The sequence below is a fragment of the Notamacropus eugenii genome, chromosome 1 (genome assembly GCF_028372415.1).
Source record: "Notamacropus eugenii isolate mMacEug1 chromosome 1, mMacEug1.pri_v2, whole genome shotgun sequence".
Classification (NCBI taxonomy): domain Eukaryota; kingdom Metazoa; phylum Chordata; class Mammalia; order Diprotodontia; family Macropodidae; genus Notamacropus; species Notamacropus eugenii.
This window is the reverse complement of record NC_092872.1, coordinates 738,588,854-738,605,811: the sequence shown is the minus strand read 5'-3', so window position 1 is coordinate 738,605,811 and position 16,958 is coordinate 738,588,854. Positions and strand designations below refer to the sequence as shown.

The 16,958-nt window shown below is 41.3% G+C and overlaps 1 protein-coding gene across 4 annotated transcripts in view; it reads left to right on the top strand.

Moving 5' to 3' along the window:
* Positions 1-16,958, top strand: part of EXOC6B (exocyst complex component 6B) — a 607,915-nt gene that overhangs the window by 335,289 nt on the left and 255,668 nt on the right. For all 4 annotated transcript variants that reach the window (XM_072613606.1, XM_072612000.1, XM_072612825.1 and 1 more), the window contains one exon: positions 15,077-15,188. In XM_072613606.1, the coding sequence (XP_072469707.1) occupies positions 15,077-15,188 (112 nt within the window). The remainder of the gene's footprint in view (positions 1-15,076; positions 15,189-16,958) is intronic.

The window sequence follows — 16,958 nt, the reverse complement described above, 5'->3', positions numbered from 1 at the left end:
CCCTCGCTGACACTTTATGCATTTCACACTGACAGTTTGAATGAGGTTTTTATGAAGAAGTTTGCTTGCTAAGCTGACAGCAAGATTCCAACCGCCCTTCCCAGCTTCTTTCTTTCTTTTCTTCTTTTCTTTTTTTAGGGGAGGAGGGTTGTCATTTACTTGACACCCTGGAGTGACTGGGGTCAGTCTGTCAATCACCGCTGACTTTGAGGTCACAGCTACTGTTACGGGATAGGAGACATTAGCTGTCATGAACACAGACGGTTTTTTTTTTTTTAAAGCACTTCGCTAGCATTTTCTTTCCAGGAAAACTAGGCCCTATAGGCAGAAAATCAGGGTAGGTGGAGTTTTGAATGTGGATTGTTTTTTGGGGGATAGGGGAGAGGCAGAATTTATTCTCTTGAATCAACTTTTCATTTTTGTCAAGGAAAAAAGGGGGGAGGTCATCTCCTTTACATTGGCCAGAATTCATTGAAAAGTATTAATAACATTTAGAGGAGACTGCCTTAATTACATGTTTTCTGAGGACATAGGTCTCCTTTTGAATGAAAGTTCATGTAAAAAACAACAGGAAAATTATGTCTTTAGGGGAAAAGAGTTTTCTGGCAGCCATGGTTGACTTGTTTTTTTTTCTTTATTTTATTATTTCGGTTTTGGGAAATAAGGAATACATATTGTCTAAAGAATGAAGTGAGTGAAGGAGGAGACGAGAGAAGTTGATCAGTCCTGTCCCACTGCCCAGTCTTTAGCTGGCACAGAGAGTGAAAATCGACCCCTGTTGGAGAGGGGAACTACACTTCACGTTAGAAAGGGTTCTGTAGGGGAGATTGGTAAAAATCACAGAATTCAGTGAATTGTTTAATATCTATGTCCCTTTAATCTAATTCCTTCCTCTATCTTGGGCTAAGGCATTCTGGTAAATAAATTTCCAAAATTGAAAAGCCCCTGAACACATTTATCCATCTTGTTTTGGATGTTCAGTTTAGATTGACTCTTAGGGAACATTGCCCTTGTCTGGTTAGAGAAAGCACATTTTTCTCTATGGTATTGTAAAATGATTGATACTCATTGTGTGTCAGGTCTATCAGACAGTATTGTGAGAACCTGATCTCGTTCTGTAACAGGATTTTTCATTTCCCTCTTGACTAGAAAACTTCCCCTGACTTGGTTGTGATATCTGGGTAAAAAGTGATATACTTTAAATCCTGTTTCCACAAGACAATCAGTATTGAAAAGAAGCTTATTATGCGTTAAGTAGAGTGAAAGCACCCTGGAATGTCAGAGCCTAAATCCAGAACTTAGAGATTAAAAAAAAAACTGCAAATCCTAGAAAAAAATCTTTCAGGTACCAAGAAACCCACATCAGCATCATACAACTTCTATAAAGAGGAGAACATCTTGGCATATATTTCTGAAGGTAAAATCTAAAACTTACAACCAACTATGATTTACCTAGCAAGAGTGAGTGTGATCCTACTGGGAGATAAATGTTTGGGCCTTGAATAGAAGAGAGTACTTTTGGGAATTCCTGATGAAAAGACTCGAGCTAGAACTTTGAAAGGCAAACTCAAGCAACAAGAGAAACCTAAAGAGGTAAATATATCTGAGCATGTATAAGGGTCTAAATAATGGTGAACTGCTTACATTCTAAGAGAGGGAAAAAAGAAGCACTCCTTTGCAGCTTCAGGGAGATAAGAAAGACAAATGTAGAACCTGTGGTTTTAGTTTATCTTGTTGGTTTAAAAAAAAGAAAAAGAGGAGATATCTTAGAAATATACTAGGGGAAAAGTGAGAAAGAAGGGGATGAAACTTAACTTTTCTCATCTTTGGGAGACATAGAAGATGATTCAAATGGGAAGACTGGAGTGGCAGCTATAGGCATCTCCTTAAACTCATTTTTATTTATAATTTATAAATGAGGGTTGAACACACACATACATAGAAATTTTGGTGTAGAATTATATTAAACTCAATAGGGGAACAGGAGAAGACAAGGTTGTAGATATTTAAAAAGTAAGGCAGAGTCAGGAGACATAAGCAAAACAGACTTCAGTTTTGGGAAGGATGCATCATAAAGTGGGGATTGAAAGAAAAGGAAGAGTAAGATCCAGAGATTATAATCTGAGTTAAATGAAAAGAAGAGGGACAGCAAAGAAGGGACAGGCCGCTTTGATTGTAGATTACCATTGTCCATCACCTTCCTCAGCTGGGCCATCTCCAGTTGTTTTGATCTATATCTGGCCTCTGGACCCAGATGACTCTAGAGAAGAAAGTGAGGCTGGTGACTTTGCACAGTCCACCTCACTTTAATCCCATCCACTTGCGTGTCATGGCATAACTTTTCTGGTGACATGGTCCATTTTGAGAACAAAGAATCAACAGTAGCAACCTTACTCAGCTCAAAATCCTAGCCACTTTTTTTATATGTTTAAGTGGCAAAATTTGAGAAAAGATAAAAATTATCTATTAAATATTTGGAACTTATTAAAAAGTTATCCTTTGCTTGTGTAGAGGGAAGCAATAATAAAGAGAGGAAAAAGTATACTTATAAGATATACTACAATGTTTATATTAATACATACTTACAAACGTGAGCATGAATGGTATGAACTCTCCCATAAAATGGAAGAGGGCAGCAGAATGGGCTAGAAGACAAAAATCCAACAATAAGTTGTTTACAAGAAATGCTTAAAACAAAGATTCACCCAGAGTTAACATGAGAGAATTAGAAGAACTTATTATGCCTAAGACAAACTAAAAAAAGCAGTTGTAGTAATCATCATAGACAAAGCAATAGTAAACATGGAGATGATTAAAACAGAGAAACTCCCATTATAGCTGAAAATATCATAAGTAATGAAATAATACCTACACTAAATATGTGTGTACCAAATGACATCGCATCTAAGTTTTTGAAGAAAATGTTAATTTAATTACAGGGAAAATGGCAAAATTAAAATTAGCGTGCATTTTTCAGATCTAGACAACCCAAATAAATTGACAAGAAAGATAATAAAGACCTGAACATAATTTTAGAAAAAACAGATATGATGGATGTTTAGAAATTACTATGTGGGAATCAAAAGGAAACTTCTGAAGGGAGGAAAAACAGGACCAGGTGGATTTTTCAACTGAATTCTATGAAATATTCAAAGAACAGCTGATTCCATTATTCTACAAAATTGCGTAGATTATGTGCAAAAAGAATAAAAGAAGAGAGCTTATCAGATTTCTTGTGTGAAGCAAATATGGTGCTAATACCTAAACCAGAACAGGATCAATCAGAGGAAGAAAACTGTAGAACACTCTCCCTAATCGACACCAACACAAAAGTATTGAATAAAATATTAGCAAAAAGCTATAGCAGCATATTAAAAAGATTATGTGGCTAGGTGGATCTAAATTAGGATCGCAAGAGTAGTTCAATGTTAGGAAAACTATGTACTAGACCATATTGATAACAAAAAACAACAAAAATCATGATTGTAGACAAAGAAAAAATTGCATCAAATATAGCACCCATCTATCTTTTAAAAAAAAAAAAGATTCAGAATCATAGGAATAAATGGAGCTTTCCTTAATATGGTAAATATCTCTTCAAACTAGGGCTTTCTACCTGAAGTCTATGAATTTAAAAAAAAATAGTTATGTTTTGATATAATTGATTTCTTTTTTACTAAAAGACATTTTTTCTAAGGAGTGTATCAGATTGAGCAAAGGGGACTGTGATTAAACACACACACACACACACACACACACACACACACACACACACACTCTTTCCAATAAGAACTCTTCATTTGAACTAAGAGATAGCATTATTGATATAGGAACAATAGAGGAATACTAACACTATTTTCAGAATGATCAGTTTTAAAGGAGCGAGGCTCTTTGTTACCACTGTAGGTGATATATATATCTAGAAATGATAAAGTAACAAAACATAGCCTAGAGGAGTAAAAGCATCTTTATCGCAGATGACGATTGATCAGTTAAGCATTTATTAAACATTTATTGTGTGAAGGGCAAAGTGCTAAGCACTGAAGATACAAAGAGGCCAAAAACAGTCCCTTCCTTCAGGGAACTTAGAATCTAATGGGAGAGACAACATCCAAACAAATACAGACGAAGCAATCTGTGTACTGAATGAACATGGAATAATTAACGGAGGGAAGCCACTGGAATAAAGAGAGTTTGGGAAAAGCTCCTATAAAAGATGAGATTTTTAGTTGGGATCTTAAAGGAAACTAGGTAAGCTAAGGAGATGAGGAGTGAGTCTATTCCAGGCCTGGGAGACGGAGGAAATGCATGGAGTTGTGAGGTGTAGTGCCTTGTTTGTGAAACAGCCGGGAGACCCCATATCCCTGGGTAGAGGAGGAAATGTCAGGGAGTCAGGTGTGAGAAGGCTGGAAAGGCAGGAGAGGGCTAGGCTATGAAGGAATGCCAAACAGAGGATTTTGTATTGGGTTCCAGAGGTAATAGGGAGCCAGTGGAGTTTATTGATTGTTTGTGATTTTGGGGGGGGGTGGGTGGGAAGAGAGTGACAGTGACACAATCAGACCTTCACTTTAAGAAAATCACTTTGGTGGCTGAATGGAGGATGAACTAGAGTGGGGAGAGACTTGAGGCACGCAGACCCACCATGGGCTATTGCAGTAATCTGAGTGCGAGGTGATGAGGGTGGGGGCGATGTCAGAGGACAGAAGGGGGCCTATTTAAAAGATGCTGCAAAGGTGAAATTGACACGTCTTGGCGACAGCTTTGATGCAGGGGATGAGAGATAGTGAGGAGTCCAGAATGACTCCTGGGTGCAAACCTGATGTGTCAGGAAGGTGGTGTTGCCCTCTGCAGTAGTGAGGAAGATGGGGGAAGTTAAAATAAACCCATATAAGTCATCAGCCTTTTTGTATGTTACCATCACACCCCAGTAGGAATAGATTGAAAGAGAAATTTCATAAAATCATTACTTAATGTATAAGATATTTGGGCATCTAACTACCAGGATACACACAAGAACTTCATGAGGACAAATGAGTACAGAAATAGACTTACATGATGGGTTAAGTTTGTTCTATTAAAAAAATGGCCAGCACGGTCTTGGTTAATTTACATGTTAATCGCCACATCAAACTATCAGAATTAATCTATGCAGCTAGAATGAATAATACAAAATTCATCTGAAGAACAAAATGTTCAAGAAGCTCAAGAAAAATCAGCAATACCAGGCAGATCTCAAACTATACTACTAAGCGATAATCAACTAAACTATTTTCTGTTGGTTAAGAAATATAAAAATTGGTTAGTAGAACAGATTAGTTACACAAGATAAAGAAATTAAACTATTGTGATCTTTGATCACCTCAAGGTCCGCAGTTGCTTGTGCTTTTGACAGACAATGCTGTGGCTTCTTGCAGAAATTAAGTTTACACCAACCCCTCCTATTTTATATCCCAGTAAGTGAAAGTGAACATGTGAGCTAGGTTTGAAAGTTCACATAAACAGAAAAGTACCTCTCATAGCAATGAATAGGGGAGGAATTCTTGCCAAACAAGTGATAAAGAGTACATTGGAGATAAAATTGACAATTTTGATAATATGAAATTGAAAAGCTTTTACTTTTTTTCAAATCAATATAGTTAGAAATTAGTATAGGAAGAGTTAGCTAGGAAAATATGTTTGCTTCAAACTTCTTTTATCAAGGTCTGCTAGTGAAGATATATCGTTAATTGACTCCCATACGAAGAGGAGCCATTCCCCAGGAAGTAAACGGTTAAAGATTATGCACAGAAGTTCTCAAAAGAAGAATGGCACACTGTCAACAAGTGTATGAGAACATGCTGCAAAGCATTAAGAATGGAAAAGGACATGTCAAAAACTTTTAAAATCTCCTGGCCGTTACATTGGCAGAGATGCCCCCAAAAGAACGTGGTGCTTGTTGAAAGGTCTCTGGCAAGATGGGCACAATTTGCTTTGTTGAGGGAGCTTTGAGTTAACCCACTCATGCTGGAAAGCTATAGGAAATGACACTACAAAAGTGAGTAAGTATGCATTGCCTTCAAAGAGCAGTACCATGAATAGGCACATGACCCCCAAGAGGGCAGAGCAGGAGGGAGAAGACCCATGTGCACAAACAATGGGATAGCAGGGTTTTTTAGCTGTAAGAACTAGAAACAGCAAGCATCCCTATCAGTTTGAGAATGACTGAACAAATTGGAGCAGACAAATGTAACGAAGTATTACTACTATGTAAGAAGTGGTGAATGGTGGATTTAGAGAAGACTGGGAAGACTTTTATGAACTGATTTAGAGTGAGAATAATATATGCAGTGACTAGAACTCTAATCATGGCACCGGTGATGAATCATGCTTCCCAACTCTTCATAGAGAAGTGAGGGTCTGAATGAGACAAAAACCCAGTGCTTGGCTATACATTTTTGTTATGGGGAGTGGATTTTTTTTAAGTGAGAGAGTTGTGGGAGGGAAGTAGTGATCATGACACCAAAGAAAGAATGGAGTGCCAAGGAATCATATTTAAAGCACATATAAGAGAGCTAAAGAAAGTTCAGAAAGAAGCAGACTAGAAGGAAAGTATCAGAGCTACTACCTTAAATTCCTTATATGCTGGAAACAAGGTTTAACCTTTCATGGACATTTTTCGTTTTTTGTTTATGAAAGTTTGTTATTTGTCAAGTTCACAATAAGAAAAGAACATTAAAAATAGAATTATTAGCATCCATAGATTTGGCAGTGTAAAGGCAACACTGAAATGAAGGGAACTGTTTCATTCAGAGCAAGAGGGATTTAGGAAGACTGAGGTGTTGAAGAATCAATCCCCTGTGGTGGTGAAGGTGGCAGAAGAGTCAGGCGGGGGAATGCAGTTGGAGTGGAAGGCGAACTTGTAGCATGCTTAGTGATTCATTAGGAATTTGGTGCAATTTTGAGCTGAGATCAGTGTTGGATGTATGTTACTCTGTGAAGAGACCTCTCCTTGAAGAATGGTGGGTAGGGTTACTCCGGAGGTGAATGCATTTTTCCGTTGTGGAGGCTGAGAGATGAGGAGCAGCAGACTTTGAAGGATGAGAGCTGTGAAGCAGAGGAAGACATCTCATTTGAGCGGAACATTCTTGCCTGGGAATAAACTTTGATTCAAAAATTCCTTATTTTCTGTTCCTACTAGGTTAGGAAGGTAGAAAAGGTGCCTCTAGGGAGAGGATGCCAATCAGTGATATCAACCCAGAAAGTGGCATAGGAGTTGTCTGTGACTGCTGTGTGATGAAGCAACAGGTTTTGGAGGATTCTATATAGTAGAAACTTATTTGGATGATTCAAATATCCATGTAGCTATTTCTTTGTTTTTGTTCATGCAGTCTTAAAACAGCTGTTTTTGAAAGGTTCTAGGGAGAACATCTATGGGACTATAATTTCCTTCAGGAAAAAAGTTTTCCAGTAATCATTTTACAAGAAGGTATTGTAGCATAATGAGCTTTACGACCTCTCTGAAGCCTCTAGGATTCTTCTTTACTGCTTCTTGGAAGTAACATTTATCCTGGAAACATCTTTGGTGAGGTTTGAGTGGAATGTCTTAATTGAAGTGAAAAGTTGGTGAGCAGCCAACTGACCTTTCCGATAATGAAGCACCTGAACTTGTTGACATCAACGCCTAGGTAACTTCCATTCATGTAGCCAGTTTTGGTGCCTTCACTTGAGGGCGTCCAAATGGCCCTCAGTTAGCAAGGTATCTGTGTGCCTACTTTGAGTGGCCTTTACTTTGTATGAAATAAGCATCTCTGTTAGAAATCACTTTTCTTGCACTTTGCAGTCTTGATATGAAGTTAATCTATTTTTCATTTATATTATTATTTGTACTTAGGGATATAGGGAGAAAAGACCCTGTTGGGCTAAAGGGGAAAGTTGGTAAGAGGTGAAAAAGAAATGAAAAAGGAGAGACTTGGGAGAAAGAAAACTTGACACAAACTTCCTCTTTGTTGTTGTAAAGAAAGACATTGGGTGGATGTGAAGTCCAAGCACTTTGGTTTGAATTCTCATTGTTCTTATTTGTGTGTGTGTGTATGTGTGTGTGTGTGCACATGTGCAGATGTGTGTGTGTTTATGTATGTGTGCACATGTGCGTGTGCATCTATGTGCATGTCTGTGTGCGTGTGTGCCCGTGCGTGTGTATGCATGTTTGTGTGTGTGTGGTTACACAAGCCACTCAACCTCACCGGGCCTCTGTGACCTTATTTCTAAAGTGAGAGGGTTGATTGGGAAATGACAATGCTACAAAAACTGAAGAGCTCTATTAAAAATGAAAGGTTTGGCCTTGAGCAGCTTTAAGGTCCCTTCTCACCGTGAGTTCCTGGATCCTCTGACCTTTGAGTTACAAGAACCACCCAGGGGGCATCAGGTGAAAAGTACAGGTAACGATTGGATGGAGAAAGATACATACCAGCCATCCAGGAAACCCATTTTCTGACTTTCCAGTGACTTCTCTTCTCTTGTCCATGTGGGGAAAATGGCCCATTTGTAAATGGGTAGGTGGAGCCAATTCTGTTTTATAAAAGAACTTGATTTGTGGCTGCTAGGTGAAATAGCAGATGTAAAGCTGGATTTGGAGTCAGGAAGATCTGAGTTCAAATCCTCCCTCAGACAGTGACTGTGCAATCCTGGGCAAGTCACTTAACTGTGGTATGATTCAGTTTCCTCATCTACAAAATGAGAAAGATAATAGCACCGACCTCCTAGGGTTTTTGTGAGGATAAAATCAGATTACACTTGTAAAGTGCATTGCAAACCTTAAGGATACAGTCATTCAGTCATGTCTGATTCTTTGTGATCCCATGGACACCAGTATTGTCTATGAGATTTTCTTGGCAAAGACACTTGCCATTTCCTTCTCCAGAGGATTAAGGCAAACAGAAGTTAAAAGACTTGGCCCGAGCCACATGGTGGGTATCTGAGGGCGCAGCCATTGTAATCATTATCATGAACCACCTAGAGGCATATGCACACACAGAGACAGATGTAAGATATGGATATTAGATGCATAGATACGCATACTGTCTGTGATTAGATAGTACATGTATGTGAATAGACATCTCTGTTTATGATGCCTGCGATTAGCTATTAGTAATTTCTCAAAAACAGTGAAGTTAATAACATTATAACACTTCTGAATTTGAAAATTAAGTTAGTTAAATAGAAACATTTATAGACAAGTAATGAAATTAAAAACTTTATGTGATTAAAGAAAACCGTGGGACTTGAAAAATTAAATTGCTCTTGTTGCTATTTCAAGGGTCAATGAATTGTACTTAAATTAAAGATGGATTTTGAGTTGAGTTTTCTCTGCACGCAAATAGTTTTTGTCTGCCATTTGGCTAGTGGCTTGGCTTCTGCGTATTGGTTTCAAATTAAAATATGCTAGCACATTGCTTAAGGACTTGTTTGATAGTCACATTTAGTCTTCCCTTTTCGCTCTCTTTTTCTCTGTTTTCCACTTTTCTCTTTTCCTCTTTGACATATCCAGTCCATTCACTAGAATTCGTGGGAGGGTCATCTGTAATAGATTATCAGGCTTGGAAGGGCAGTTTCCATTGCTAACCTCTTGCTAACCTCTCTGCCTCAGTGCTGGTTTCTTACCAGGTGATTTATTTGATAATGATGATGCCAGTTTAATGGTGCTAGTATGTTCATCCTAGATTCGTGAAGACTTGGATCAAGGCTCATTTACCTTTTTTGTGTCCTGCATACTACGGGCAGGGTCAGGTTAAGCACAGGGACCCCTTCTCAGAAGAATGTTTCTAAATGCATAAACTACATGGGATTGCAAAGTACTCGTCCAATCATATTGAAATACAATGATTAAAGGATTTCCTAACTCAGATTCCCAGAGTACGGGCATGAGCCCAGTGTGGTTCCTTGGGACCCTTGGAGATCGTTCCATTTTTCATTGTTGCCCAGTTTGTCCATTTGGATAATAGTTCTCAGTTGTTGAAACACCATGGGAACTGTGAGATCTTCTAGAAGTGAGAATATCAGTACACTTGGCATTTATTTCTATGGCAGCAAATGTCACCTCTTCTTTCTTCTTGGAGCTGATAGAGTAGCAGGAAAATGTGTTGTCTTTTCCCTGACTCAGCCAGCTCATCATTAAACATCGTGAGCTAATTTCTCTAGGAAAGGGAGCTGGGGTTTGGGGCCCATTAGCCAGGGCTGCCCAAAGGGTCCCCTTGAGGTGACATGATGGATGGAGGAGCTGACAGGCCTCCAGCTTCGCTCACCAATAGACAGAGATAACTGGAGGCTTTCTTGTTTCGCTGCATCTTCTGCTTTGTCCCCTCACCATTTGTCAGGTGGAACAGGATCCAGAGCCAGAGGCTGGGGAAGGGGGAAGGGTGGGCGGGTGGAGTGGGGTCCAGAAGCTCTGTACTTATCAACGCTTTTGAACCTGCCAGTTTGAAATTTTCTTTGCTTGTCATTCCATTCAGGACGATAAAGGCCACTGTCATTCCAGGCCTAATGCAAGGTTGCTGAGAGATCAAAGAGGTGGCTGGTATTTTAGCCTCTTCCCCAAATCCGCTTCAAAAAGAGATTACACTGCTTAGAAGGGATGGAGACGGGATCATTTTAGGGCACACTTCCTGGTAGCAATTAGGCTTCCCCAGGCAGATGGAGCAATTTCCAGGGAACTGCCCCCGAAGTTGAAATTATTTCTGGTTAAATTGAAGGGAGACAAAAGCTCCTTTTTTCCTCTCTGACCAGGTGACATCTCCTTAGGCTCATGTTTTTAGGGAGGGCTTGAACGTCCATGAGTTGAATAAGGAGTAGGTACCATATACCAAGGGACTTCTCTGGAGAGATTTGGCCTGACTTTGACACTTGCTTGTGTAATCAGGAAGGGAAGGGTGAAGAAAAGGGACAAGCATTAATGAAGCACTTACTGTATGCCTGGCACTATGCTGAGCCCTCTACCAATATTCTTTCAGATCATTCTGGAAGGTAGGTTTATTATCTTCACTTTACTGTTGGCTGTTGTTATCTCCATTTTACATTTGAGGAAACTAAGGCAGTCAGCAGTTCAGTGACATCTCTGAAGCAGGATTGAACTCAGGTCTTGACTCCATCCTCAGTGCTCCATCCTCTGTACCACCCAGCAGTCTTGACTAGTAGACTAAGAGAGTAGTCTGGCTACAGAGATGGAGTCATGTGATGGTGGTTGCCAAGTGGGCCATTTTGCTAATAAGTTGTCATGATTTCCACAATTCTTGTCCTTTCTGATGTAGGCTTTTGCCCATGAAGCAATATTACTCAGCAATTCTGAGAAGTCCAAAAACTAGGTACTATCCCTCCCTCTCCAGTCCTCTAAAAGTCAGGGGTATGTGCCTCTTTCATCATAGAAAATCATTGCCAGTCAGGGAACTGGAGATAGGCATCTTGTAAAAAGCCATGAGGTGATTAGCGTCAGACCTTGGTGTGTGGCACACTTTTGATTTATAGCTCTATATCTGAAATGCTGTGGCTCAGGGGCATCCTCACCCCTTGAAGCTGGTCTGGCTGCATTCATTAGTCATATTTTTGCCTACAATGCTTTGCTTAGCCTCTAGAGTTCATTGGAAACAAGGTCTTGGATGTTTCCAGATCTGTTCTGGTCCCAATTTTCTATGTGATCTGCATCTTTTCCCATTACTTTTTGCATGAACCACTTGGAAATTCTAAATGAGACAATCCAGCAATAGAAAAGGAACTCGATAAGAAAGTCAAAAGGAGAGCTGCTCAGACTCAAAACTCTGAAGGCCTTGAAAGTCACCTGTGTGCCATCTTTGAAGTCAGTCTGGTTTAGTGAACTGTTGGCTGCCATCTGATTTATGGCTGTCATGTTTTACTTCTGACAGTGGCACTGACATGTAACTTGGAGAGAGATCCACAGAACATTGACTGTCTCACAAGGTTCTTAGTGAACTTGCCATCCCTAGACTGAAGAAGAAGTCTTCAGCAGACGGGGGAAATAGCTAGGCCCAACTTTTTAACTAACAACTAATTCTGGATGAGTTTTTGGCCCCAAACAAAGGGTGTTCCAAATGTCTTATAACCCAAAACTTATGCTATGAAAGCTTAACTAACTCCAATTCTAATTGTAACCCTAACTCAAATTCCATTTCTTTTAAAGCTAAAAACTGCACTAAGATTTTTAGGACACCCTGAATAAAGCTGCTTTTCTAACATAACGTAGCATTATCTCAGCTTTACCAAAAAGTGTTACAGCTGTGGTAACGTTGGCATTAATCAGATTCTTCTCACCAGAATTCTCCTCAATTAAAGACACATTGAGTCCCTATTATTTGCAGTGCACTGTGCTTGTCACTTAGGGGTGATAGGGTAGATGATAGTGTGAATAAAATATGACTCTTGAAGCTTTACAGTGTAGTAGTGAAGATGAAACAAGTAACTCTAATACAAGGCAGAACATATTGAGCGCCATAAATGAGGCATAAGAAAAGTCCTGATAAGGTTTGGAGAAAGGAGATTTTATATCCTGCTAATGGTGTAATATTCAAGCTAGGCCTTGAAGGACAGAATGTTGGCAGATGAAGACTGGTAAAAAGCAGTGCAGTGAGTTGAGGGACAGCATCCAGGCCCAGACCCAAGCTTTGTCACTGCATTTCCTTGATCCTCTGCTTCCTCATCTGTAAAATAGGAATAAGTGACACTTGGCTCTGCTTACCTTGCAATGTTATGAGGAGGATGCTTTTTAAACCTTAAAGACCTATAGAAATGCACATGATTATTTGTATAGAGTAGCGCAAAGGCCAGATGGTCCCATAATCATGAAAAATATCTATGGAGTAGCAAGCTCTCCATACTGACTCGAACAGGGTGTGGGGAGCACGTATAGGAGTTGTGGGAGGCAAGGCTAGAAGGATGTCAGGGTCAGATATGGAGAGCATTCAGCTTCAGACTGAGGGCTTTGGACTTCATGCTGTTCATTCTGTATGTACTTAGAGCTGTGCATGTTGTCTCCCCTGATAGAATGCAAAGCCGTAAGAGCAGAGACTGCTTCACTTTTGGTTTTGTCTTCTCAGGTACATAGCACAATGAATGACACATTGTAGGTGCTTAATAAGTGCTTGTTAACAAATTGATTGATAGTCAAAAAGGAGCCAATAGCAGGATTTGAAGGAATGAGATGATCAGAGGAATGCTTTAGAAAGACTGATCAGTAGTAGTATGTAGAATGAAAAAAATGTGGGGAGAGCAGTTCAGACACTTCTTTAATGGCCATTGCGAAAAGTGATGAGGACCTAACCTTGGGTTTTGGAAGTTGGAATGGGAGAAAGAAGATACAATCAGGAATTAGTGTAGTGAGGAGGTTGACTTCCTGGGATTAGGCACCTGATCAGATATAAGGAAAGAGATATTGGAATCAGAATCAAATGGGTATATTTTATCCTGGGAGTAAGAGTATGGGTGAAGGGGAAAAGGAGAAGAGGATCTCTGAGACATTTGTTAGTTTAGGAGAAAATGAGGAATTTTGTTTTACTCAGTGAACATTTATTAAGCATCCCCTTCATTGCCCAGAACTGAACTATGCGCTGGGGATACTGAGAAAGGCAAAAGACTGTCCCTGTTCTCAAGGAGTCTGCCATCTAATGCAAACAACTATGTTCAAACAAGCTATATACAGTGTAAATTAAAAATAGTCAACAGGGAAAAGGTAGTAATGGAGGGATCAGGAAAGGCTTCTTGTAGAAGGGAGAAGACCAGAAAGGTGGGCAAGCTATGAAGGACTTTGAATACAAGACAGAGGATTTTATAATTGATTAGCCAGACTTTCCCTTCTGAAGTAGTATTATCAATTCTTTATGTAGTGCTGGGAAGGCCGAAGGTGCTGGGTTGTATGGATGTCTAGAGGGGGGGAGGATCCACTGAAGTTTATTGAGTAGGGGGATGACATGGTCTGCCCTGCGCTTCAGGAAGGTGAGTTTGACCTGAGTACAGGATGGATGGGAGCTTGGGAGAGATTTGATCAGCCTTAGACTATTGCAGTAGCCTGAGCATGTGATGGTGAGGGCCTTCACTCGGCCATGTCAGAGGAGAGGGGGGGCACATACAAGAGATGTTAGAGAGGTAGAGCTAACAGAACATGACAGTAGATTGGACATGGAGATGAGAGAGAGGGAGGAGCAGCAGAGAGACAGCTTGGCAGAAAATGGTGGTTCCCTCAACAGTCAAAGGGAAGTCTCTAAGGTAAGAGGGTTTGAGTTCAGTTTGGGGCATGCTGAGTTGGTGATGTCTATTGGCTGTCTAGTTTGAGATGTCTGAAAACCAGTTGGAGATATAAGATTGTAGGGAGGGTGAGTTTGATAAGTAGGCGTCAGAATTATCAACATAGAGAGTAATTCATTAAATCCATAGGAGCGGATGAGATCACCAAGGGAAGTGAGATGGAGGGAGGAGAGAAAAGGACCCAGGACAGACCCTGAGAGACACCTGTGGTTAGAGAGCATGATCTGCAGGAGGACTCAGCAAAAGAGATACAGAAGGAGCGGTCAAGAGGTCTAAGTATCTCCTCTAAATAAGACTGTGCACCTCTCAGCACTTCCTAGAGAATGGAGGATTCTGAAGTTTAACCTCTATGGCCAGAGGCAGTCCCTTGACTATTTTCTTTAGGGTCCTCAGTTTTCTTACTTGATTGGAGCAAGTTACTTCCCAGGCTTTTGCTGAAGCCATACTCTCCCTTCTAAATTAGACCTAGCCAGTTCTTTATGTAGTACTAGGAAGACCTGGACTAGAAGCTGGGATCATTGTTTGGTTGCATGAGTGTCCAGAGGTAGAAACAAGCTTGGTGTTGAGGGATTGGGCTACAAATGGAAAGAAACTAACTTGCTGTCAGTATTTCTGTGGGACCAGCACCATGGGAGACCTGTAAGGGTTTTGTGGTCCCTCTTATTTGAGAAGGTGCTCCAGGACTGGTGGCAGTGGTTGGTGCTCAGGGATGCTTTGTCTGGATCTCCACTGGGAATACTGTCAGGCTTGTTCTGCTGCCTGGCCCGGCTGACGCTTAGTCTTTGTTTTTCAGCTCCACAGAGGTGGATGACATGATCCGAAAGTCAACAAACCTGCTGTTGACCCGAACGCTGAGCAGCTCTCTGCAGAATGTCATTAAGAGGAAGAATGTCGGGCTAACGGAGGTGAGTCTGCGCAGCTGGGGGCTGCCCTGGTGAAGGCGTGAGCATCTCCAGCATCCTCCTCTCCTTTTCTCACCTTCGCCTTTCTGCCACCAGTGCCCCAGGTCTGTCTTGGGTCTTGGCTTAATATGTTGGGGCTTTGTCTTTTCTTCTGCAAAGCTGAGTTCTTTTTCTCCATGTCTTTCATGGGCTTAGCCAGCTTTCCGGTCAGAAGTTGATACGGTTGGAAGGAATAGTGTGGATCATTTGCCATTAGTTATATGAGAGGGATTTTGCTCAGAGGATACTCTCAACATCAGGTTCCTATTAATGTGAATGACAGTCCAAATATAACATTTTATATGAATTCAGCTTTTGCCTGCGTAAAATCACGGGTGCCGAGGATCTTGGCAGTCACAGCACTTGGCTGGGGTATGCAGCCCCAGCTTTGGCTGCTGGGAGAAGTCTCCCAGTCCCCTCCAATCCCCTCATGACAGGTAACACACTCTAGCAACCCAGAATCTGGGAGTCTTTACAGGCATGGAGACTTCCGATCAAGGATCTTAGTAGAAGCTTATTCTGTCCTCCAGGGAAAGGGGACAAGTCATGCTGTGTGCTCAGAACTTAGTCCTAGCCCCTGAAGAGTAGGCCAGATAACTAGGGCCCTTTGAAGTTTGGGGAAAACTGTTCAAGGGAGAGCTGCAGTGGAGAGCTTTGTTAGCCAGCCAGACACATGAGAGGAATTGCTGGGTTAACCCTGGACTCAGGTACACAGCAGCACTGGTGATGAAGATAGAAGGACAGGGCTCCTCTGAATGTGGGTTTCGTGCACTGAGGTATTACTTGTTAAGTTCAGTGTTTGCTTGCAGCCAGGACTTTATGTGTGACAGGATTGATGTTGTGACCAGTCAGATTCTTGTCACCCTGGACGATGGGCAGTACCCTCAGGAATTGATGCCAGGGCTCTTAGGTATTCAGAGAGCTGGAGTTGAGTGCTTGGGTACACCTAGATGGTGCTTTTTCCTTCTAGGTGATTAGACATACATCAGTCATTGTGGGCTAGGACGTGGGCTGTCTTGTCAGAGCTGACTGTATGTTTGAGAGGTGGGAGAGAGCCTCGTGATCATCCATTCTGAGTCTTTCCTTTGACAGGCAAAGACACTGAGCCTCTGGGAGGGGAGTGATTCACTGAGGGCTGTCTTGCTCCCCAGCCCCTACACCCCCAGGAGGTGCAGCAGATTACCTTGGGGGTGGGGGAAATGGTGATGAGAAAGGAGAGCTCTGGGTGAATTAGGTTCTCTTTGGGAAAGAAGCATCCTTTAGTGATGGGAAGTCATTTGGGTATCTGTGACACTGCTTTCTCATCAGAGGAATGGAAGGAGGATTGCTTATGTTCTGACCCTTATGGGGCTGGTGGTGAGACTTGTGCGGGGGTCTTTGTGGGGGCTGCTCTCTGTGTACTGCAGTGCCCCAAGGACCTGCGTGCCACCTCTTTACTGCTGGCATTGTCTGGCCGGTGGCTGTAATCTTTTTCTCCCATTCAAATTGACAACCATCTCCTCATTTTGTTCAAGCCACACAACAGAGCAATAGCTTGAGACTGGAACCCTTGAAGGCTTGTTCGGACCTCCTTGGGGCTGAGCTTAGAGCTTAGAGCTCTGAGGGAATTTGGGTGCCCGCTCCTCCTCCCCAGCAGTGTATGGTGATGGGGGCCAGAAGCCCACAGAGCCCTCTGGGAAAGCTGATCTCAAGGCACTTGATTTCTGAGAGGAATTAGTAAGCATCTGTACAGAT